Source organism: Sebastes umbrosus, chromosome 7, assembly GCF_015220745.1.
Source record: "Sebastes umbrosus isolate fSebUmb1 chromosome 7, fSebUmb1.pri, whole genome shotgun sequence".
Classification (NCBI taxonomy): Eukaryota; Metazoa; Chordata; class Actinopteri; order Perciformes; family Sebastidae; genus Sebastes; species Sebastes umbrosus.
The window spans coordinates 31,518,186-31,543,212 of NC_051275.1; the positions used below are offsets into that span (position 1 = coordinate 31,518,186).

General features: G+C 39.7%; 1 protein-coding gene across 4 annotated transcripts; it reads right to left on the reverse strand.

Annotated features, from left to right (window-relative positions):
• Nucleotides 1-1,700: 1,700 nt before the first annotated feature.
• Nucleotides 1,701-23,638, reverse strand: galnt17 (polypeptide N-acetylgalactosaminyltransferase 17). 4 transcript variants are annotated; one of them, XM_037775418.1, is made up of 12 exons: nt 22,783-23,638; nt 22,306-22,634; nt 19,884-20,067; nt 16,819-16,985; nt 12,415-12,589; nt 11,442-11,639; nt 9,965-10,082; nt 9,184-9,369; nt 8,747-8,884; nt 7,644-7,739; nt 5,506-5,667; nt 1,701-3,058 (listed from the first exon to the last, which is right to left on the reverse strand). In XM_037775418.1, the coding sequence occupies exons 2-12, from the start codon at nt 22,556-22,558 to the stop codon at nt 2,924-2,926; spliced, it is 1,812 nt and encodes a 603-aa protein (XP_037631346.1). In that variant the 5' UTR covers nt 22,559-22,634; nt 22,783-23,638; the 3' UTR covers nt 1,701-2,923. The 4 variants fall into 4 exon arrangements, with proteins under 4 accessions (XP_037631346.1, XP_037631347.1, XP_037631348.1 ...); XM_037775419.1 differs by lacking the exons at nt 22,306-22,634; nt 22,783-23,638 and adding an exon at nt 20,158-20,291; XM_037775420.1 differs by lacking the exons at nt 22,306-22,634; nt 22,783-23,638 and adding an exon at nt 19,249-19,305 and having other exon boundaries at nt 19,884-20,017.
• Between the last annotated feature and the right edge of the window lie 1,389 nt (nt 23,639-25,027).

The following is a 25,027-nucleotide window of genomic DNA, read 5'->3' on the forward strand; positions in this document are numbered from 1 at the left end:
TTTTTGACATGCTATAATATAACTTTTTAATGACTTTTTTGACGTACTATAGTATGATTTTTTTCAACATACTATACTATGACTTTTGTCGACATAATATACTATGACTTTTTTATGACTTTTTTCGACATACTATACTTTGACTTTTTTTAATCTTTCGACATACTATACTGTGACTTTGTTGACATACTATACTGTGACTTTTTTCGACATACTGTAGTATGACTTTTTTGTCTTTTTTCAACATACTGTAGTATGACTTTTTATGACTTTTTTCGACATAATTTATTGTGAATTTTTTCGTCATGCTATACTATGACTATTTTCTTACTATTTTCGACATAGTATACTGTGACTTTTTTTGACATTTTTCGACAACTATACTATAACTTTTTTCGACATACTATATTATGACTTTTTTTCTCTTTTGACATACTATGATATGACTTTTTAATTACTTTTTTTGACATACTATACTGTGACTTTTTTCGACATACTGTACTATGACTTTTTTGTCTTTTTTCAACATACTATAGTATGAGTTTTTATGAATTTTTTCAACATAGTATATTGTGAATTTTTTCGTCATGCTATACTATGACTATTTTCTTACTATTTTCGACATAGTATACTGTGACTTTTTTATGACATTTTTCGACAACTATACTGTAACTTTTTTCAACATGCAATACTATGATTTTTTTATGACGTTTTTCAACATACTATACTATTACTTTTTTCGACATATAATATATTATGACTTTTTTCGACATACTATACTATGACTTTTATGACTTTTTTTGATATGCAATACTATGACTTTCTTTTGATTTTTTTCAACATGCTACACTATGACTTTTTTTATGACATTCTGACATACTATACTATGACTTTTTATCACTTGTTGGACATACTATAGTATGACTTTTTTAATGACTTTTTTTGACGTACTATACTATAAATATTTTATTACTTTTCTCGACATGCTATACTACGACTATTTTATGACTTTTTTTCGACATACTAAACTATGACTTTGTCGACATACTATACTGTGACTTTTTTCGACACACTATACTATGACCTTTTTGTGAATTTTTTCATCATCCTATACTATAACTTTTTTCGATATACTATACTATGACTTTTATGACTTTTTTCCGACTTACTATACTATGACTTTTTTTGACATGCTATAATATAACTTTTTAATGACTTTTTTCGACGTACTATATAATCATTTTCTTTTTACATACTATACTATGACTTTTATCGACATAATATACTATGACTTTTTTATGACTTTTTTCGACATACTATATTTTGACTTTTTTAACATATACTCAAATTTTTTTTTTTTACTTTTTTCGACACACTTTACTATGTCTAATTACATTTGTACATGATATACTATACTATCACTCATTTTTTTTTTTTTTTTTTTTACATTTTTATGACACACTCCAGTACAGTATGCCATAACATATAAAAAACCCTCATATAAAAATCTCATAAAAAAGGTAATTTTAAAATAATAGTTCACAGTGAAGAACAATTTGATCTATTGATTGAGTGCAACTAAAAGTTTAAGTGAATAGAAATGAAACATTTACAAAACAAGTTTGACCTAACAAAATCAATACTGTACTCAATTCATCAACAATCAGCAATCCTCTCTTCAGAAACAGTGACCATGCAAAAACCAGGAAACCAGTTGTTTATTGGAAGACAATCTTGAGAGCAAAAATCCAGCTGATAAAATAGAATTAATTGAATTCATGACATCATTTACATCTTGATACAATAATAATTCCCGCCTCAAAGGCCACCAGCATTTCCACAATCAATACACTTGTGCACTTTTCCATTCCTGATTCCATCTTCCTCTCATAGTCTGCAGTTCTGTCCAAAAAAGTGCTTCAGGCTGCAGCCTGTTAGTTTTGGCCATCTGCAGTAGTTATGGCACGCAGCAGTTAACAGAATAAATCGGCTCAGCTCAACTAAACTTTGTCCCCATGTGCATACAGTACTTACAATCATGCTACAAGATGTAATGAAATTTGGTGCTATCAAATGTTTTGAGTAAAAATGACAATAAAAAGACAAATGCATCCACAACATATAAAACCATGATTTAGCCCAGTAGCCCTCAACAATTAGATTTTTGAGATGATCTACAATAACTAAAAAACAAACAGGCTCTGATACAGTAAATGTTCTTGTTAATGCCTTTTCCTTCAAATTATAGATATTTACAGGGTTTAGGCTTATATACTAATAAAATCAAATCAATAAAATAAAAAAAAATCAACTTTGGGCATTAATGTTTAACTCAAATTCATGCCTGTCATAAGTAGGCACTCCTTCATTTTGAGAAGCTAAAAAGTAGAGAACCACTAATGAAGCCTATTACAAACTACCAATGAATTCTGATCATTGCATATAACTGAAAATTTAATTCCAGGTGTTTTATTTTTTTTAAACATCTTCAAAGACATAACATGAAACAGAACGAAATAATGCCGACACATTGTGCGGATGAAGATAGAAACCTTAATTTTTTACCCCACACAAGACAAAAGATGATCAAATCTCCGTCCTCAAACCTAAAAACATTGTAGAGAAGTGGCACAGGAATTATGGCAACGTCACATCAAAAGTTTGTCAGTTCGGCTGGAGAAAGAAACAGTCCTCATGCTAAACGTCATTTTGAATGTCCAGTTTGTAAAAATCCACCATTTTTAACAAACCGAGTATCACTGAGATGTTCAATGCTCATTTCTGTTTTAAACTATCTCTGTCTTTTCTTCAGAAGATGAGGAGCCTCTGCCTCATCACTTGTCCCTCGGCTGAGCTGAGGCCAGGTGACCGCTCTTGAAAATGGCGTCTGGTGTCATTGGTCCCAGTGAAATTGGCCAGTCGACTACGGCTTCATGGTGTTCTTGATGGTCCACTTCTGCCCGGAGCACGGCTGTAGGACAAGCAGGTGGCCGAAGTCGACGTTAGCCGGCAACACCTCCAGACAGCGTCCCGTAGCAAAGTTTATGATTGATTCATTCTGCAGGACAGGAGGAGGGAAAACGTTCTGGTTTTATCAGGTTTTACAGATGACCTGTGTAACACGTAACTGTGACAGCATGTGACAAGACCCAGGTCTGATGTGCACAGAAGTTTATCATTTAATCCCCTCAGGTAATGTATTCATTATATTTTTTTAATTGTGAAAAATGGACGAAAAAAAGGTCATAACAAATTCATAGTATAGTATGTCAAAAAAAGTCAAACTATAATATGTTGAAAAGGTCATTAAAATCCATAGTATAGCCTGTCGAAATAAGTCATAAAAAAGTCATAGTATAGTATGTGTCGAAAAAAAGTCAACGTTACAGTATGTTGAAAAAGTAAAAAAAAGTCATAGTGTAGCATGTCGAAAAAAGTCATAAAGAAAGTCACAATATAGTATGTTGAAAGAAAAGTCATTAAAAGAGTCATAAAAAAAGTCATAGTATAGCATGTCATAAAAAAAAAATAAATAAAGTCATTAAAAAGTCATAGTATAGCATGTCGAAAAAAAATCTTAAAAAAAGTCATAGTATAGTATGTCGAAAAGTCTTAAAAAAGTCACAATATAGCATGTCGAAAAAGTTGTAAAAAAAATCATAGTATAGCATGTTGAAAAAAAGTCATAGTATAACATGTCGGCAAAAGTCATAAAAAAATCATAATATAGTATGTCGAAAAAAAGTCAACGTAAAGTATGTTGAAAAAGTCATTGTATAGCATGTCGAAAAGTCATAAAGTCACAATATAGTATGTTGAAAAAAAGTAATTAAAAGAGTCATAAAATAGTCACAATATAGTATGTCGAAAAAGTCGTAAAAAAAATCATAGTATAGGATGTTGAAAAAAAGTCATAATATGACATGTCGGCAAAAGTCATAAAAAAAGTAATTGTATAGTATGTCGAAAAAGTCATAAAAAAGTCATAGTGTAGTATGTAGAAAAATAGTCAAAAAAGTCATAGTATAGCATGTCGAAAAAAGGTCAGTGTATAGTATGTCGAAAAAAGGTCATTGTATAGTATGTTGAAAAAAAGTAAAAGTACAGCATGTCAAAAAAAGTTATAAAAAAGTCAGTTTAGTATGTCGAAAAAGTCATAAAAAGTCGAAAAAAGTCACAGTACATATAGCATGTCGAAACAAAGTCTTAAAAAAAGTCATAGTATAGTATGTTGACAAAAAGTCAAAGTATATGTAGCATTTCGAAAAAAGTCATGAAAAAAGTCATAGCATAGAATGTCAAAAAATGTCATAAAAAAAATCATAGTATGTTGTAAAAGTAATATTATAGCATGTGGTAATAAGTCATGAAAGTCATAAAAAGTCGTAGTATATCATGTTGAAAAAAGTCATAAAAAGTCATAGTATAAAATGTCGAAGAAAGATCATAGTATAGCATGTCGAAAAAACGTATAGTATGTTGAAAAAAGTCATAGTATAGCACGTTAAAAAAAGTTTAAAAAATCATAGAATAGTAAGCCGAAAAAATTAATTAAAAAGTCATAGTATATCAAAATAAGTCATATAAGTCATGTATGTCATATAAAGTCTTATTATACTGTGTCAAAATGTTTGTCACATGTCATATGTCATATGATAAAAAAGTTAAAACTGTAGTATGTCACAAAAATGTCATTGTACAGTATGCCGTAAAATTGTCATAGTATGTTATACAGATTTCATAAAAATTTTAACTATACTATGGCTTTTTTTTAAAGATTTTTTTTACATATTGTATTATAACTTTTAAAATACATTGATTTTTTTATGACATTTTCCATGGCATACTATATTATAGAAATTGTATTTATTACTACATGTTTATACATGTACAAAGTATTTACTGTACTGTATACATTATTGTTCAAAAGTTTGAATGGGTAAAGTCAGATGGCTGAGTACTACTCTATGTTTTTGAATGGTCTTTCATGGTTTTAGGTTTTAGAAAGTCGTCTTTACAAACAGGTGGGGGTTTTTTGTACATGGAGAACAAAATGCTGTACAATGGTTCAACCAGACTGAAAGGGCACAAAGATATCTCTTATACTGTTTTTAATCTCTGTAAAAATAGAAATTATTGAAGGAAAGAAGAAAAAAACATCAATATAACTTTGAATGTTATTGTGTATTTGTGTTTTGATGCTTTGTGAACATTGTGTTTTCAAACTTTCATGCCAATAAAGCCACTATGAATTGAATATAACAGGTGATTCTACACTTTTGAATGGCAGTGTACGTATTTGTATGATCAGAATTGGAAGGAGCCTGAGAACTGCTTCACTGTCATTGTTGTGGTAGTACATTATTTGAACTTGACCACAAGGTCTAATTTCACCCTGTCAACTACATCTCTGTTCTTTTCTCTATCGTTCACTACAGGTTTAGATTATTCTGCACAAAACAAATGATTTCACTGAGGAAAATGTTTTTTCTTTCTACTTCTTACCTGAGAGAAATGCCATGACTTCTGCTTCACGTTGGTCACCTTGTCACAGTTGAGGAGCTGAGGAGACTTGTTGATCTGATCGTCCACCACACAATGAGTCTCCTCCCCGGTGCTGCCCAGAGCGCCCAGGAACAGCTGACCCTCTTTGGTGAAACGTCCCAACTGAGGGAAAACACAGAGATAGCACTCATACAACAGTCTGAGGGGCATCACAAACACGGCACACTGAGCCTCATGCAAGAACATGTTCGTATTCTTGAGTGTGCCACGTCAGATTCAGCACTCCTAACTTCAGATAACTGTGTCAATGACCTGCGTAAACATGTTGTGTGTAAATGATCACGCGTTTGTGAGAATTGTAAATTAGCCATAATTAACACCCAATGATAAGGCTACGCGTCCTGCTCCATTCATCGGTCTCCAATCTCTCCATCTATCTCCAGTATATCATCACGCTGTCTAAAGACACGCTCTCTTTTAGGAGCCTGAAGCACATCCAAAACAAGTAAGTCAGCTTTGACACACCTGGTTACACTCCCTGTTGGCCTTATTATATACAGAGACAAAGTAACCTTCAATTAGTGCATAATTGAAGTCGTCTTGCAGTTTGAGATGTTCATATTGCTATTGTAGTGTTATACAATAGCATCAATGGCCAATTTAAGACCGTCAAACAGGATAATGTCAACATAACTATGAAGGGTAATTTATATAGTATTTTCAAAATTGCTTCAAAGTAATGACATATACAATCTATTAGTGAAAGTTTGGATAACAGCAGACTAATTACACATGACTCCTACGACAGGTTGTAAATTGTGTTCGTGCCTAAGAAAAAACTAAAAATACGAGAAGATTGGTGACTGCGGCAAGTTCTCCTAAATCACTCGTACAAGGCACTTAAAGGGACTATTTGTAACTTTCAGAAATGCTTCTTAACAGCGACACCTGTGGCTGTGAAATCAACGAAAGTCAGCGTCGGGCTCGCGCTTGCTTGCTCTCAATATACCTGAACGAGCATCACTCAAAACAGTGAGGCGACACACGTCAGCTAAAACCACAATATCACTCTATATTTCAGCTGCTTGGCAGTAATGTTAGCTGACCAGACGAAAGTCTCTCCATGAACATGATTTAGATCTGATCCTAGTGTTGTCTTTTCCTGCCTAAGTGCAGGCTGAAGCAGCGGCGCTCTGCAGCGTGTCTCCCTGCTCTCTCCTCCCGCAGCCGAAGAGAGCAGAGGAGACACCGGCACCCGGTCGGTAACGAGAGGGTAACGTTAATAGCTAAGGAGCTCCGTCACTTCACAAGACACGGGAAACCTCTGTTGGTCTGGAGGAGCTGCAGCATTTTTTTTCTGCACAAACGTCCACTGTGCATTCACTAGATATTCTCAGAGCTAAACTAACTCTTCTGCAGTGAGGAGTGAGCGTGCGTTCACGTCTAGAGGTGGAGCGAGCTGAGAACGCGCGCGCTCTCTGAGCGAAGGCAGGCAGGCAGAGTTGGAGAGGCAGCGGCCACACGCGAACGCGCATATGTGAGCGCGCATGTGTGACGACCCGCTACATTTATTCGCGTACAAAGTTACAAATAGTCCCTTTAAGATGAATCTGTTCTTACGAGTGGTTCTTGCTTGAGGCCCACTGTGTCTACTGTTAAGTTTTCTACCAAATAAATTTAAATGTAGGGATCACTTGTGGTTTTGTCTGATGGATAACTTAGAAATGCAACACAAGCACGTCTTTTGTAGAAAGAGTGATATCGTGCTGCACTCACTACCAGAATTGAAGCTTAGCTCAGCTCGCTTTTAGCATTTTACTACTAGAGCCAAGAACTGTGCTCCCTGAAGCACCTGTTTGCCTCTGCGAGCTAAAAAGAAAATGCCCTGCAGGCCGATGGGCTGAGGAATGGACACTCACTGACTCGTTGCTTTAGCACAAAAAGTGCAACACAGGAACATTTTTATCCTGACAGCAGAACTCTCTCCTAAGAGGATTTCAGCTGAGCCCGTGTGAGAAACAGCTGTAAATCATGTCACTGGTGAAAGACACTAATGAGTTGTGTGTGTTTTCAAGAGAGAGGTAGAGAAAGTGGTGAGAGATGAACTCTGTGGCCACTTGTTGAGCGCCGTGTTGTACCTGAGGACCCCATCCATGGCAGGGGTAAATGGTGGCCGAATGGTTTTCCTTCTTACCCTGATCCATACACAGGTGGCTGGCTTTAGAGTTACGCATCTGAAATCAAAAAGCATCTTTGAAAATCACACTCAATTCCACTTGGTACAATTCTTTGTACAAAGTCCTAATATAACCAAACAGTATTTAGTTCTCAAATCATGACCGCCATCAGCTAGTCAGCATTACTGTACACTCACCGGCCTCTTTATTAGGCACACCTGTTCAATTGCTTGTTAACACAAATAGCTAATCAGCCAATCACATGGCAGCAACTCAATGCATTTAGGCATCTAGACGTGGTGAAGACGACTTGCTGAAGTTCAAACCGAGCATCAGAATGGGGAAGAAAGGGGATTTAAGTGACTTTGAATGTGGCATGGTTGTTGGTGCTAGACGGGCTGGTCTGAGTATTTCAAAAACTGCTGATCTACTGGGATTTTCATGCACAACCATCTCTAGGGTTTACAGAGAATGGTCCGAACAAGAGAACATATCCAGTGAGCGGCAGTTGTGTGGACGGAAATGCCTTGTTGATGTCAGAGGTCAGAGGAGAATGGGCAGAGTGGTTGGAGATGATAGAAAGGCAACAGTAACTCAAATAACCACTCGTTACAACCAAGGTATGCAGAATACCATCTCTGAACGCACAACACGCCCAACCTTGAAGCAGATGGGCTACAGCAGCAGAAGACCACCCGGTACTAGCAAGGTGTACCTAATAAAGTGGCCGGTGAATGTATATGTATCACTATGTGTAGGATAAAAAGATATGGATCCAAATGCAGATTAAAAAACTCTAAACATTTTATAATGTTTTACAATTTTACACAGCTCCCTACACATATCCCTACACCAGACAGTGTGGAGGGATATGATTTTTGAGTGCCATCTAGCTATCTTTTTGTTTTAGGATTGAATTTTTTTTTTTTTTTATAGACCCCTCAGGATTTATTTGTCTCACCCATCTCTCACTCATTTGTTTTCAGTGGTTTCATCAATTTGTGCAAATGCACCAAATATTAGATGTACAAGCTTCTCTTTCTCCTGCATGTCTGCTGACTCACCTCGCCGTAGAACAGCGTGTTGTTGTACCTCCTCATCTCTGGGTAAACATTGTCGAGGTACCACTCAAAGCTCTTACGCTGCAGTCTCTTCCTCAGCGCAATCCTCTGAGAGATGTCTCCGTAATCAATACCGTGGTTCTGCAAAAGCACAAGGAGTCATTATGGGAAGTCTTTGCTATATTTTTCCACACAAATTGTTATACCCTGTTTATTAAAAATGTGTACATTTGTTATTTAAAAGAGCTGATGTAAAAAATGATCTGCTGCACAGGAAGGGTTGATCTATATATTTCCGTCAACAGCACCAATGTGCAGTAAACAAAGCAAGAGTACGGTAGTTAGCATGACCAGCCACCAAAGTAAAGTTTACTTCATAAAATAGGACTAGCAAGGTCCTCTCAGCAGACGTTGTTGCCACAGCAACAAACCTCTCTCACCTCCATAGGGATGTTCCAGGCCATGTAGACGCTGGACTTGTACTCATCCATCCAGACCTCAGCCACGCGTAGAGAGTTACGCCGTGCGTGGACAGCTATGTTATTGTGGTAGGGTTTCTTTGTCCGTGAGATGTGAGCCACCCTGGAACAAGGCAGCACCTCCATACTGCCTCCACATAGCCACACCTGCAGGTAGTAGTGTCGAAGAACAGAGAAATGAACTTAGAGCTAGCAAGCCTATGGTAGAACCACGTGTGTCGTAAAACCTAACCAGAGCGATACGTGCTGTTTGGGTGCAGAGTTGGGTATTAGTTCTATGATTAGGGCACTACAGGTGACCCCTTTCATATTACAGAGCATTTAATATTAATATCAAATAATCGCTGGATCAGGTTGAAAGTCTTACACTTCACTAATCCAAAGGTAAAAATATTAAAACACTACTCGTTACATATAGACACTGAGATAGATTTGGAAAATGTTCGATACTCTTTCCTTTGACTTTTAGCAAATAAAACCGCAACAAAATAACCCTGCAGAACAACAACACGCAATCTCTCAAAATGTACAGCAACAAACTCCCCAACCTTCCCGCTATCTGACCTATTTCTATCTGTTGCCCTGCTGTGAGCTGCACACATAGAAACAACAACTGGCCCTCCAGGACTCTTAATGGGGCCTCATTTATCAGCGGTGCCACACATCGGTGGCCACTGCTCCACTTAAACCTACAGCGGTAAAGTGGGAGCAGGAACAAGAGGAAACTGGGTGACACACATACCCTGATGCCCAGTTCAATGTTCTCCCCTCCATAGACGTCCATGCCTGAGTCGAGCAGGCCGATCTCAGCGAAATAGACGCGGTTGACCACGAAGGAGCAGCCAATCATGGCGGGAGTCCTGCGGTGAGGAAAACACAATACTGAAACAAATGACACTGAATCTTTACACCTGCAGGGCAGGCTGCACTTATGGTGTGTGTGTGGCATTGTAAATGTAAATTAGAACATCTGTCTACATGCATTTGTCTGTGTAAATGTTTTATATACAGAATGTGTCATGGCAAATTTTTCATTTTCCAATGTTCCTTTTTGTAGTTGCCATTAAGCACAGGTAGGGAATGATCTTACGCAGACTCAATACAACAGAGCAGTCGATATTTGTAGTTTAGTTGGTTGTTTATTTGAAGTGGTTTGAACGAAGATGAAATTAAAATGTCAGGGTTTCCGATTCTGTAGCGTGTCGATCTGTGGCTGAACTACGCACTGTGGCTGTCTGTTCGCTGTCTGTTCGCTGTCTGTTCGCTGTCTGTTCGCTGTCTGGTGAGAACTGTGTGCTCTCCCGGATCCTGTGCCCCCCCCTTTCCTGTCACCTATGACCCTATATACACAACCCTGTGTGTCTAACGACCGCCACCAAGTAATAATCTAGTCAAAATAATATGAAAAATGCCAACAATAAACTTAAAATTGCTCCTACAGTATGCATGCGGATGTTCAGTATGTGGACTTGGTAAATGGACTTGCATTTATATAGCGCTTTTCTAGTCTTCCGACCACTCAAAGCACTTTACACTACAGGTCAGTATTCACCCATTCACACACACACACACTGATGGCAGAGGCTGCCATGCAAGGTGCAAACCTGACCATCAGGATCTAATCTAAATACTCGTTCACACATTCACACCGATGGCACAGCTTTCGAGAGAAATTTAGGGTTAAGTGTCTGGCTCAAGGACACTTCGACCTCTGACCTTCCGATTGGTGGACGTCCTGCTCTACCTTTGAGCCACAGCCAACCCAGTATGTGAATCTGCACATTCTTGTGCATGTTTAAATGTGATGTATGTGTATTTTCTATTTATAAATTACGTTTTTTTTCCTATTTTCTAAATCTGGAAATGTACCCATGTTTTTAAAATCAGATTTAACACAAATATCCAGGTGAAAATCAGATTATAAAAAGTCTCATTTGCAGCACAAATACTTTAAGCTTTTGATAATGTGAGGACACACTAACTGTGTAAAACAATCCAATTCTTATACTTATATTTGAATGGAAATCGTAAAGAACTGATGAAGAGAAGCCTGCATGTTTTTATGTGTAAATGCAGACATAAATCTGCACCCTTGGAAATGTGAAATCCTCATCTGTCCTTTTTAGCAAACAAATATATAGGTTGTGTCCATTGTTGCATTCTCTTGTTGTTGAATGGATTCATCTAAGTGTATGTTTATATAAATGAAGTTGGCTTGCCTGATGGGAGCAGATGTGTCCCCGTCGTCCCACCACTGTTTGGGCGGGCTGATGTACATGCACCACAGCTCCCAGTTGTAGCCATGGCCTGAGTTCCCGTAGGGCTCCGACTCGAATGATTCGTGCTTGATGTTGTCGATGGAAGGCAGAATAATCCTCGTGCGGTCCTCTTTTATTCTGGCCAGAACCGGCTCGGCCCTGACAAGAGTGTAAACACATGCACATGTACACACTTTAAAAGACAGCGGCACAGAGCTTCTCTTCAGATCTCCACTCCCTCACCCACTTCAGTCAGTTATAAGGTCCCTCAAGTTGTACCAACTGTATTACTAATTCTATTTGATTCAGCTCAGTGCAGCTCTGGAGGGCATGTGTCTATTTATGCTGAGTGAACTAGGTTGTGTACATAAGCTAACGTACATACTGAGCTGGAAAACGAGTAGGAGACCTACAAAAAGGTGTCAGCGGGATGTGGCAAAAATGTTGTAAGCAGTCAAGTGTTTACGACAAATCAGTTTCATCTTTTAAATGATTCCCTGAAATGCACTTTTATCAACAGGCTTTTGAGTCCTCTGTCCCCTTTATTGCTTGCTTTATGTTTTGTTTGTTATTTGATGAGCTACATGTCCTACGGTGTCTTTTAAACCCGATTCTACAGGCTCTACCCTTCTCCTTCTCTCCTTATCTGAAAACTTCTCAGGTGTGAAATTGCTTTTTGTGTGTTCGTCTTATGCTGCTTCTGCTATTCTTTGTTCTCTCCTTCAATGATTCTGTAAAACACTTTGTTACTTTCTTTTGAAAGTGATACATAAAGTGTTATATTGTTGCTGTTATCTCATCATGATTTGTAATTCAATGGGCTGTACACTATTCGGTCTGGAATACTGATTTCAAATATTCATAAATGTGGCCAAGTGGAGTTCATTCTACCCGAGAAGAAGAGAAGGGAATCCTAAAATGCCAGACTACTCACCAGAATGGGGTGAACTCCACATGGGCGTCAAAAAATCCCGTCACCTCGGCGGTGGCCGCCTTCCAGCCCTCAATTCTGGCTCGGATAAGTCCCTCTCTCTTCTGGTTCCTAACGATCTTCACTAGGCCGGGGTAGCGCTTGTTGACATAATCCTCCAGTGGTCCTTTCAGCTGCTCTGCAGTCCGTCAAACGAGGATTACGCACGGAACAAAACAACACAACAGGCGATGGTTAGAGAGACTGTCCTTAAATCATACAACATATTGAAGCCCTGCTAGTTCCAGTTTTGCAGCACAGTACAGCAGCTCACCTAAATTGACTTAAATAAAGGGGGTGAAAGAATACATCACTTATCTACAGCTCTCAGTTAGGGGTCACACTTTATGTTTCTGCCTGTCCACTTACAGACTAGAGACTAGGAATAGCCAGTAAAACCTATAGGACGATGTTGCTATTTCAAAATTACAAAAAAAGCATTTACATTGTTGGAAATCTGCCCTTTGGCCCCACTTCACCCTACGCCAATCTGAACTTGTATCATATGTACTGTATATCACTCATAACCAACTTGCTCAAGTGAGTGATTTCATGCCTGAAACTGCATTTAAGTATTTAATTTGGGACATTTACACACATACACCCACAGTGATAATAACACTTTGGATGAGAAATCCAACAACAAACCATTGCATGATTATACGGTTGAATTTATTAAATTTAAGTGATGGAAATGTACACTGTTCTTAGTCAACATGCACCTTATATGACAAACATTCGGCGTTTATCCACCCTTGTTTTTTCCACTGGGCATTATTTGACTACCAGGTTTTATTTGAGAAAATAAGATAATTGTTTTTATTTATTCCGTCAGTCAGTAGCATGATTTGTGATTGCTCACCGTTTACACCTCTCCCATTACAATGTGGGCTTTTGAATAGTCTTGGATGAAGTTGAAGGTGTTTAAGATATGCAAATAAGCATCTGTGGCAACGCCTGTTCCAACACGCGTTTTTATTGACTGTGTTCTTATTCCTTTGAGCCAAACACCCCCATTGTTGTCCAACACCTATAATTACAAATCAATGAGCCCCACTGCACTGACTTACAGATTCCTTATATACAATGAACTGTATGTTCTTTTGAGCCAACACCTAAAAATTACAAATTTTGCTGACGGGGTCTAACTGGGCTGCTCCGTGCACACCGGCTGTGACGGCTCCATCCACCTCACGGTGATTACCTCATTAACGTTATGGTTCCTTTATGAGCTGGCAGACCAGATGCGTTCACGGTCAGTATGTAGCGTCCGCCGTCTGACTATTGATTGATAACATGCCGCTGATACGCCAAAATGAACAAAATGGGTCAATTCTTTTTATTTATTACTTAAAGGCTACATGCTTCTGTTTTTTGTAATGTGCAAATGTTTTTAATAAAACAGTGCGTGTTGAATTACATGGGATTTATTGTTGTTGGGTTTTTTTTTACCGTGGTATCGAATTGGTATCGAGAATTGTGGAAATTCACTGGTATTGGTATCGACTACTAGATTTCTGGTATCGTGACATCCCTACAATGAAGGTATGTTCTGTATGTTCTTTTGAGCCAACGAATAATACCAAAAACTACACAAAAAAGACCCTAGTTGTAATAAATAAATCTGAATCGCAACTGAAACTGGTCCCCAATAAATGCACTATTTGCTATTTACTATTTCCTGCTTGAGTAACATTTGCCAAAGTATTTCCTAAGAAGCCCACAGTATTTTTGCATCTGAATGATGTGAAACAGTTTGAAACAGACAGAGTGTGTGTGACAGCCACCGTGTCTCCAGTGCGCTCTGTGCGTCTGACAGCACGGTCATGTTTACTGCAGCGCTTTTACACAAACAAACTATATGAAAACTAAAAAGCGTAATAGCACAATCACAAATAACACTGGTTTGAATGTTTAAGATGAGGTGGATCTAGCCTGCACTTTATCGGATGTGGGTGAGTCAACATTTTTGAGATTTGCCTGATCAAAAGCCTAGCTCTTTTAGGAAATGATATAGCCTTTTTAAAGAAACAAATGGAACCATGTATTTGTGACACTTTTTTAAAAAAGATGTATGTCTTCAGTAGAAATCAGTGGGCTTGGGGCTGAGTGTACGGGCAGGGTAGGGAAGTGTTGAGTGACAGACTAAGGCGTCGTTGGTTTTGGTCTTTTTATGAGATTTGTTGACAATAAGAGAGATAGAATAACGGCAGCCTTATCCTTTAAAGCCGTGACTATCTCATCTCTCTTCCCGTTTCCTCGTTATTTGTCTTTGCTTTCCGTTCTGTCAGATTGCTCCCTCTCTCTCTCTCTTCCTGATATCCATCGCCTTGCACTCTCTCTCTCTTCCTCCCTGTCAGACCTCATTTATCTTAGAGCCTCTCTGTGTCTCATCCTTTCCCTCTCTCTTTCTGCCACTCTCTCTAATAGCCCGATCTGCTCTTTCAGCCTCTCCTTTCATTCTTTGATGCCTCTTCATCTCCAATTCTCACTTCTTCCTTCTCCCTCCTATTTTCAAACCCTTCAGCCGTATTCACTCCTCGTCCTCGACCTTTTTCTTTCTTTTAGTTTCCTCCCTTCTTCCCTAATTTCTCTCCAACACCAACACCCTTTGCTCCTGTACTTCCTCTCTCCTTTTCGTTCTGCCCGGATTCATCTCCTTCCCCTCCCGTCCTCTCTCTCTCTGTCCCCTCATCTAACAAAGCCAGGCTTGGCAGCCCTGCCCAATAAATAAGACAGGGACATCTCTGCCGTGACATCCAATTGTGGTGCTCTGCCTCCATCTGCCTGTCTACCCTGCAAAAATCCGACACCATCAGTCACCTTAGCAAACGCTGCTCCTCAAAAGCAATGACCACAGCTTTTGTCAAGGAGATACTCATCACTTTGTCAAGCCAATGGAGCCATATTACAAGTTTGATGCCTTTGTCCCATACAGCAACACATCAGGAAGCAACATATAAGCATGTTCATGAGTAACATACATGCAGTATGAACGCAGGCTTTGTGTTATGTTTGGAGAGTGTAATTCATTTGTATTCCTACTCTTTGTATACAACAGGTGAGATTAAGAAAACTGTACAAATATATATATATATATATATAATATAAGTGGCCTTGCAACTGCGCAGAGCCAAGAAATAGTCCAGCACAGGTCTCCCCGTAAAATGGCAAATTGATGCTTTTACACTTCGGTTTTCATATTGACCGGATAGACATGAGAGCAGAATCGACCTTCTCGTCTAACTCTTGGCAAGACGGTGAGTAAGTGTTTTTCCCAGAATGTCAAACTATTGCTTTGAAGCCACAATGTTGTTATTTTATGTGATTGTTGCATCTGTCATATTATTCTGAGAGCAAACATTTTTGTTTGTAGAAAAATGACACAATCAAGGTAAAACTTGGCACAGTCTATGTTCATCTCCGCCACCAAGTTGTCACACCGTATTAAAACATTTTTAAATTCTGAACCTAGCAGCTTTAAGATGACATACATGTGTGTGTTTGTGTTCTGTAAGCTTCATACAATTCAGGGATACTGATAGTTGCTTAAAGGCAGGGTTGACGATGTTCTCCAGTCTACACTATTTGTTATATTGGTTGAAATGGTCTTTACACCCCGACAGCGATCCATTACTTATGAGCTCTGAAAAAGGACCGTTAAAAAGCCGTCATCTGTAGTTGCTGTAATCCGGTAAAAACGTCTACCAATCACTGCCTCGCGGTCCGCTTGGAAAGAACCAATCAGATGCCTCCATGTCTCCCTGCTCGTACTCTACCCTTGACGTGCACCAGCATGAACTCAAAGTGTACTGCCGTGGTTACTTGTCATGAGGTAGCGTTGTTGAGTTGAGGTCCCTCTCTCCGCTCTGTGTCTGTGAAGTAGTTACGATGCGGCGGTGCTTGTGCATGTGTGTGGGGGGGTTTAGATGGAGCTCCTGGGACGATGCTACTTTCAAATTATGCTAGCTTTCCAACATCGTCGACCCTATCTTTAAGTCGCCAATAGCCAATGATTTGTGCATAGAAATGTGTGCATTAAATTTGGAGAAAAAAAATAACCACATATTAACAATAGCCCTCTTTACACCATTACTGTACATTGCTGGTTGAATCTTTGAGCATGTTTTACAAAACAAATGCTGTGATTGAACCATTTGTGATGTAAAGACATTTCAGTGCAGCTGGGGAATACATAATACCTCCGGTTTGACATTGGCAATGTAAAACAAATCTTTGCCTGAAATGCTGCGATATCATTCAACATACTTGTAACTTCAGTTACACATGTCTCCTTTACAAAACCTCCAAAATGTAATTATTCATCATAGTGTCATGTGGTAATAAAAACCTTCCATTTCTACCGACCGTCATCGCTGTTGTCGTCCACCAGGATGATTTCTTTGAGCAAGTGAGCCGGCGTGTGATTGACAGCTGTGTGGACTGAGCGCAGGATCGCTGACAGAGCCTCGTTGACGAAGATGAAGATGATGGAGATCTGGGGGAGATCTCTCGGGTAGGTGACCTTTTTGCATCTGCATAGAGACACGCAAACACACCAGACCATCTGTAAAAGAAAACCTTTCCATGCCTGCCTGTGAAGCCTGCATTCTGGCCTTTGCACGCTCCACTCATCCTCCATCATCGCTGTAAAAGACCAAACTGCCTCAATGGAGCTGCTGACATCTTGTTCGCTGAGGCTTCCTGTTCAGCCAACCAAATTGGCCTATTCACTTTGTGTCTGCTGCAGATAGGAGGCCTATTTACTTCTGTTTTGTTTAAACGGCTCTAATGAAGAGGAAAGAGGCAGGGAGAGGCTTTGGCTCTAAGAGTGGGAGAGGAAATGCCTTCCTTTACTTGTCTCCTTTTCTTGTCTTAATTCCTTTTATCAATAATCATATTTAACATGCACAATTTAATTTTAATTACAAGCAATTCTATATAAATCCAGCATTTTTATGAAAATGCATGCACTTTTTTCAGGCTTTTTGGCACAACCCCACCAAAAAAATAAGTTATCTGACAAGAAACCCCTGTGGTTTTAAATATCTAACTTTTCACAAGAAAAAGCCTTTAATTATAAATATTACAAACATGATGATGGAATATATGTGTATAATTTGGGACATTTTTTTTGGAACAGAAGGACATGCAGTTGCAGAAAAGGACCCGTGTTTGAAGAAGCTCCTTAAATGAAACCAAGCAGCAGTGCAACAGTGTGAGGGGAACATATTAAAACAACAACAGAGGAGTCTGCAGAGAAAAACCCAGCAGTTACATATCACACTGACATGAGGGATGTACAGTATGTGCATAATGTAGAAGGCAATAAATTACACAATTATGATAAGAATAGGTTAGACCATGAGGGGCTAGGGACGGTGCAAAGCAGTGTAACCAGAAACAGCAGTGTGTAGCAGCGTGAATGATCACAAGTGTGAGAGTGTGAACTTGTCACATTACAAGAACAGCCTCATTGACTGATCTGAATGTGACTGTTAGACCCTGTTCAGAGCTGGTATTAACATGCGTCCTCAGTGATCAGATCACAAGTGGACAGCTCTAAGTACAGGTGTGAACGCATTCAGGACACATTGAGATCCGATCACTCAGACCACATTCAGAGATGGTCTGGGCCACATATGGCCACATTCTTTTAGCAGTGTGTACGCGAATGCGTCCTGGCCACATTAAGCCCCGCCTATGTCCTCAGCGTAAACGGAAGTATATAGGCTACTCATTCGTGCGCAAACGGCGTCTTTTTAATCAACAACAGAAGAGAAGACGAAGAAAAAGAGTGAAGAACAACAACAACTAAAGAACGTTAAATGGATTCTCGTGTCTGGACTACAGAAAAAACACACTGCCTCATTTCCATTTGGGCCGAAGAGTCCGTACAAAGCAAACTCGATGATTCTTATCGCAACCGGGCGATTTATGAAGAGATTTCCGTGAAGATGGAGGGTAATGGTTATAGTTGAGGTCGAAAAATAAAACACATGAAGAATGCTTTCAGGAAAGCAAAGGACTTTAACAGCAAGTCCGATAGGGGACAGGGTAAGCTGCCCTTTCTATGACGAATTGGACAGGGTGTTAGGAGACCTACCGTCCTTCTGTCCCGGTGAAGGAGACGTTTTAGACTCAGAGCTCTAACTAAGAGACCGTTCATCAGCGGATGGCTCTTCTTTTGGCATTCATGTACTACCAAAACCTTTCTTCTTTAGACTACTCATAGTTTGACGTTTGATCTTTGTTTCTTTCCATTTGTCTCTCCGTCTCTCTCGTTTCACCACCACCTTCGGCTCTGCGGTGTAAAGGGACCTTCAGCCAAACATAGTAGACTCCTCTCTCTCCAGCTTACATGCTGTTGCTAAGCCTGAAGATATCACACCCCAACACGCTTCACACACCACTTTGATCCCGGCAACATAAAAGACCCCTCGAGTGACAAATGAGAGCGCTGGATTCAGATCCCTCCACTCCGCCACCCCCAAAACACACACACACACACACACAGCTGGTGGCAGCAGTGGGCCGAGGGTTTTCTCATCACCACTGACATTCAAATAGAAGGGATGTTACTCGCTTAACCGGCAATGTGGGCCAGCGACACACTCTTTAAAGGAGCATTTATGGAGAAGAAACCTGCACCATGCATGCAGATACAATATACTGCACAACAGTTGAAGTGCCCAACAAACGAACAACAAACGAACACTACATGTGCACTTCAAAAAGTGACTGATGCCAAAATGTCAGCATGCTTTTGGACTTTTATATAGATCAGTGGTTCCAAACCTATTTTCCTTTTCCTCTGGAATCCACTGATATAGATGGTGCATGCTCAGATTTCATCTAAAGGGTTGACAGCAAAAGTGTAAATCGAAATTTATTTTATTTAATAAACACATGCATGAATATCATATCTTACTTAAACAATAGCTAAATACAGCACATAAGGAGGAGGTTGGGTTGGTGGAGGGAGCTGGCATTAGCACACCAGCAGAGTAATAGTGAGAGGTGTCAGGTTATAATGGCCGCGGTTTACACTTGCATGAATATGATTGGATGAGACTAGTCCGTTGATTACCACACAGCTGTGAATGATCCAGTTATTGTGAAGCATGAATGAAACAGCTGATGCCAGTCAGTGGGACTTCAGCGGTGCTCTGCCTGAACTATCGCTATGCTTCGTTTAAATAATTCAGCAGCAACATGTCTTTAAATAAACGGTATCAGGGTTTGTCTGGTTAATACACAGAACACGCAGTGAGCAGTTACCACTGGAACTACTTTACCGAAGTAGTTCCAATGAAAACATGTTGCTGATGAATTATTTAAATGTAATTTTACAACGCTGTTAGCACCACAAACAAAAATCTAAGAGACAGATGTTGTGAACCAACCTTGGAAGTGAATTTAAAGGTACTCACTTGCTGGGCCGGTGGTCCGGTAGGGTCCGGTCCAGAGAGATTCTGTCACTGAGGTAGGCGTTGTAGCCGTACTTCTCCCTCATGTATTTAGCGTCGCTCTCCTCAGCTGGCAACAACGTGGCAGGGAGGCCGCCTTTACCCCGACCCCCGAAGCCCTCAATCAGGCCCAGAGATTTGGACAGACCTGGGCGAGGCAAACAAGAGAAGATTACATGTCAGGATCCTTTAGTCCGGCTGAGTCACTCTCCTCTCAGTAACGCACTCTGTAGCTTACAGCTGATAGCCTGCCTCCTCATCACAGCTCCAACTTCACATGAACATACAGTATGTAGTCAGCTGCTGTCACAACAGGTGAACATCTGATCTGAATTCACACTATAACAAGTGGTGGCACAGATTCACATAATAAAGGTAGGTACACATTTTACCACAACAGGGATGCGTAAAATAGGCCTTTTCCAGAGCTTCCTACTCTTACTGAGGTCATTATACTCAGTGATGAAAAATAGATTACATGAAAGTCAAAAACATTTACATTTATAGTCTGCAAGCTGCTAATGAAGGTTCAAGGCATTCACGGTTTCAAATTAGGGATGACATAAGATTCTTCTTTATGTGACGTGGCGTATTTGTGGGTGGCAGAGTAATTTACTAATTTTAAACCTCTGTGTTGGCTAATATCCTGCTCAAGGCAAGGTGCAATACTTAATGACTAGATACAAAAATGTTTTGAAGATAGTCATCTGCAATAGGAATTTCAAACTTAACTTCAGTCAATTGAAAAAAATTAAAAAAGAAATATTCTGCTGTTTGTTTTGTTTCTTGGGCAAAAAAAATTACAAAAAATGGCAAAATATTATTTTTTAATAAATTTAGGATAACAAATTTGACATTCACAATTAGATGTTTTATTGCAAATTAACATGTCATTGTTGATCTTTGCTCCCCATAGCTAGAGGTCAACTATGGTAACATTTTCTTCACAGCTCAGTAAAGTGGATTTAGATTTTCATTATAGATTGATCTGTTGATTATTTTCTCAATTAATGGATTAGTTGTTTGGTCTATAAAATGTCAGAAAATGGTGAAAAATGTCAATCAGTGTTTCCCAAAGCCCAAGATGACGTCCTCAAATGTCTTGTTTTGTCCACAACTCAAAGATATTCAGTTTACTGTCACAGAGGAGGAAAGGAACCAGAAAATATTCACATTTAAGAAGCTGGGATCAGAGAATTTTTACTTTTTCTTTTCTTAAAAAATGACCTAAACTGATTATCAGAAATAGTTGGTGATTAATTGATTAGTTGACAACTAATTAATTGTTGCAGCCCTAAAATAATGTGACAGGTGTTTGCTCAGTGAGAGACTGCAGGTATCAGCTGACCTTCCTCAGAGCCTCACTCATTATACTTTATCACATGAGAAAGTCAAGATAAAGTCAGATAGCGTTGACTATTCCTTTTTTGCAGATTCCTTGAGGAACATCAGGTTTATGGAAGTTTTTATTGGACTTTATTAGTTCCACAGAAGACATTCCACAAATGTGTACCATGATTTCCAAATATTTAACTATCCACATATCCATATTTTTGTATTTGTGTTGTGTAAAGTCACAGCTACATTTGTATTTGTATTTGCAAATCGCGCTGTATTTTTGTGGATGTGACTTTACACAACACAAATACAAAAATACATGTTTGTGGAAAGTGAAATATTTGCAGATCATGGTACATGTTAAGTGATATTTACGCATTTGTGCATCTATTTCTACATGTGGAATGATGTTTGCTTATTTTCAGATTGCTTCCTGTGGATTTATGGGCCACATGACATTTGTAACTTTCCTCCTGTTTGTTTACAGCATTTTGTCCGATTGGTACCGCAGCAGATCTGTAGATAATAGTTGTAATCCACAGAAGACAATTCACAAACGTGTACCATGATCTGCAAATATTTCACAACCCATAAACATGTATTTTTGTATTTGTGTTGCGTGGAAGTGTATGGTTAGTGTCTGTGAGGAGGACATTAATTTAAATATCTATAATGATTTCTGGGCAATCGTAACCAAACAACATTGTGAGTGGGAAAAAAATAAAAAACATAAAAACAGATACATGGACAACATGGGGAGAAGCAATTACAAGACAGCAATTAAATGACCCTTTAAGCGACTTTTGAAGCATTTGACAGATGAACAGTTTATTGATAGATGTGAAAAGCTACTCCATAATTTGGTTTCCTCTAAATCTTATCGAAAAGGTTGACATGTTATTTCAGTTGACCTTCCTCAGAGCCTCACTCATTATACTTTATCACATGAGAAAGTCAAGATAAAGTCAGATAGTGGTTTTTTTGCATATTCCCTGAGGAACATCAGGTTAACATGTTATTTTAGTTGAAATGTATCACAGCTCTTTACCGTTTAGCTGCCTGTAGACCACATCCTCCAGCGAGCGGAGCCTCTTCAGCAGCCCCTCGTGGCTGATGCTGATGCTGGGCCCCTGAGCCGTCGTCCCGTTGCCCCTGGGCCTCGTCCAGTCTGCAGGCGCCTCTGCACCGACGGCGGCTTGTGCACTGCGTGTGTTGCACCTGGCCCAGAAAGTCATGAACCCAGCAAACGCGAGCACGTTCAGCACCAGTAAAACCCTCCATCTTCTGAAGACAAAAGCCATTAAAAAAGTCGCAGGAGGAGAGTCGTGCGTGTCACAGATTCAGGGTTCCCTTTGAGGTTTTGTGGTTTGTGGAGAGCTGCAGGGATAATTAAGCAAGCGAGTTAAACCGACACACCTATTTAAACAGCAAGGACCAATAGAAACGTCACTACATATTTGAGTCATTGCACTACTTGCTGGTGATATTGCATTGCATTCATGCATTGATTGCTCTGCTCTCTTACCATTTGGCACCATTTGGTGATTTTAGGTTGCATCCCCCTTCTGAGGATATTTGGTGCGCCTGGCCATCGGCTTTCATCCGCCACTTCAAACCGGGGATTAAGATCATGCAAAGACACCAGCATATGTTGATGTTGAGGAACAGATACTGTTAAATCATTTAAGATTATCAAGTCGGTCTCTTTTTTTCCTTCCTTTGCGTCTAACAGAAGTCTGCGACTGAAGAGGACGGCGCGCAAAAAAAAAAAAAAATCCTTGCAGATTGCTCAGAGAAAACCTTCTCAACGTTCAGTCAACCTTTCTGCTTCCAGAAAAGCCTGCTCGCACATCATCTTCCAGCCATCATCTTCCTCACAGCGGGATGCAACTGAGGAGACTGCTGCACAGATTAGGAGCAGAGGAGAGCAGAGAGGCGAGAGAGATGCAGCATCCTCCGGTGAAGCTGCAGATGATGCTCCGGGAACGCAGCAGCAGCAGAAGCAGCAGCAGAAAGACAAATACGTCCTGCTTTCTCCTTTTCCATCACATTTCTCCCCATTCAGTCAACAAATAGCAACGTTTTCCTGTTATTCTGCACGCCCCTCTTGTTTGTTGTGCCTTGTTATTTCCTCTAATTCTCCCACACAGCTCTTAATAAGGGCGCAGGGAAAAACGTGGAGTGGATCCGGTGACGTTTTACTTCGCAGCAGGTCAGGGGTGGTGGGTGGTGGGTGGGGGGTGTTTTCCCTGCCAGCCAATTATATACAACTAGAAAACATTCAAATATGTCACACGGGTTCCCACAGTGGGGTTCCTGGGTCTACTAGTAGTCTTTAGGGTGGATTCTTTTTGTCCCTTATAGGCTAAAATGTTTGTTTTGATTTCACTCACAGGCACAGTGGGGTTTGTAAGAATCAGAAATGCTTGTTAACAGCGACACCTGTGGCCGTTAAGTCAACGAAAGTCAGCATCGGGCTCGCGCCTGCTCGCTCTAAATAGACATGAACAAGCATCGCTCAACACAGTGAGGCGACACACGTCTGCTAAAACCTACTTTTCCTGCTTCAGCATCCGGGGCTGAAGCAGGAAAAGCGGGTCGGTGCAGGAAGAGAAACATTATCGCCTCCAGACTGCGCCCGCAGGGAGACACCGGCACCCGGTCGAAGACAATAACGTTTCTCGCTGCGGAGACCCGTCACTTCACAAGACACGAGAAACCTCTGTTGGTCTGGAGGAGCTGCAGCAGTCATTTCTGCACAAACGTCCACTGTACATTCACTAGATATTCTCAGAGCTAAACTGACTCTCCTGCAGTGTGTAGTGTGCGCGCATGCACGTGTAGAGGTGGAGCGAGACAGCGAGAACACGCGCGGTGTGTGAGTGAAGGCAAGCAGGCAGAGGAGCATAGACTCCGGCCACACGCGAGCGCGCATGGGATCCCGACCCGGTAGATTTATACGTGTAAAAAGTTACAAACAGTCCCTTTAACATAGACTACTCTGTTCAGAAATGTCATCACGCTCACAAAGCTGTTATAGACGGTAACCCAATTCTGCAGTATATAAAATCATATCAGACCGTGTTCCTCCTCATATGGGGAGACATCTTATCAGATTAAAGCGCCTGCAGGGGAAAGTTTGAGAACATATGATACAACACCCAGAGTCCCCAGAGGGAATTTATCTGGTGAAATGAACGAGTGGTGGAAGAAGTGTTCTTACTTTTTTATAAAAGTGGCACACCACAATGTAGACATAATCTATTATAAGTAAAAATGAATTATTCTTCATTTTATTTAAGCACAACATGCAAGTATTAACATGTACTTAAGTATTAGATATTGTAAACAAGTCAAGTGTTGATGCATTAAGCAGCATTTTAACATAACTGGTGGTGCTCAACCAATATACTATACTTACGGTAGTTTCAGCTCTAGCAATGCATAATATTTTATGAGCTCTTATTTCATACAATCAGAAATATACTGGTATCTTTATCTGCAAAGGAACTAAGATATCAGGTGAATAATAGCTTTATAAATTTCCTCCGAAGTCGCAAAAGATGGTCAATATGCCTTAAAAGAGGCTAAATCAAGCCACACATGCACGTACATTCACTAAGAGGCACGTGTGCTGTAAACCAAGCACAGAGAAGCTTGATTATAACACGCAGAGGGAGAGTGACTTCATTCTCTGCTCAGGTAGACAATACTCCTCTATATCTTTACATAGCTAATGGCTGTATGCTATATTAATGCTCTGAGTATTG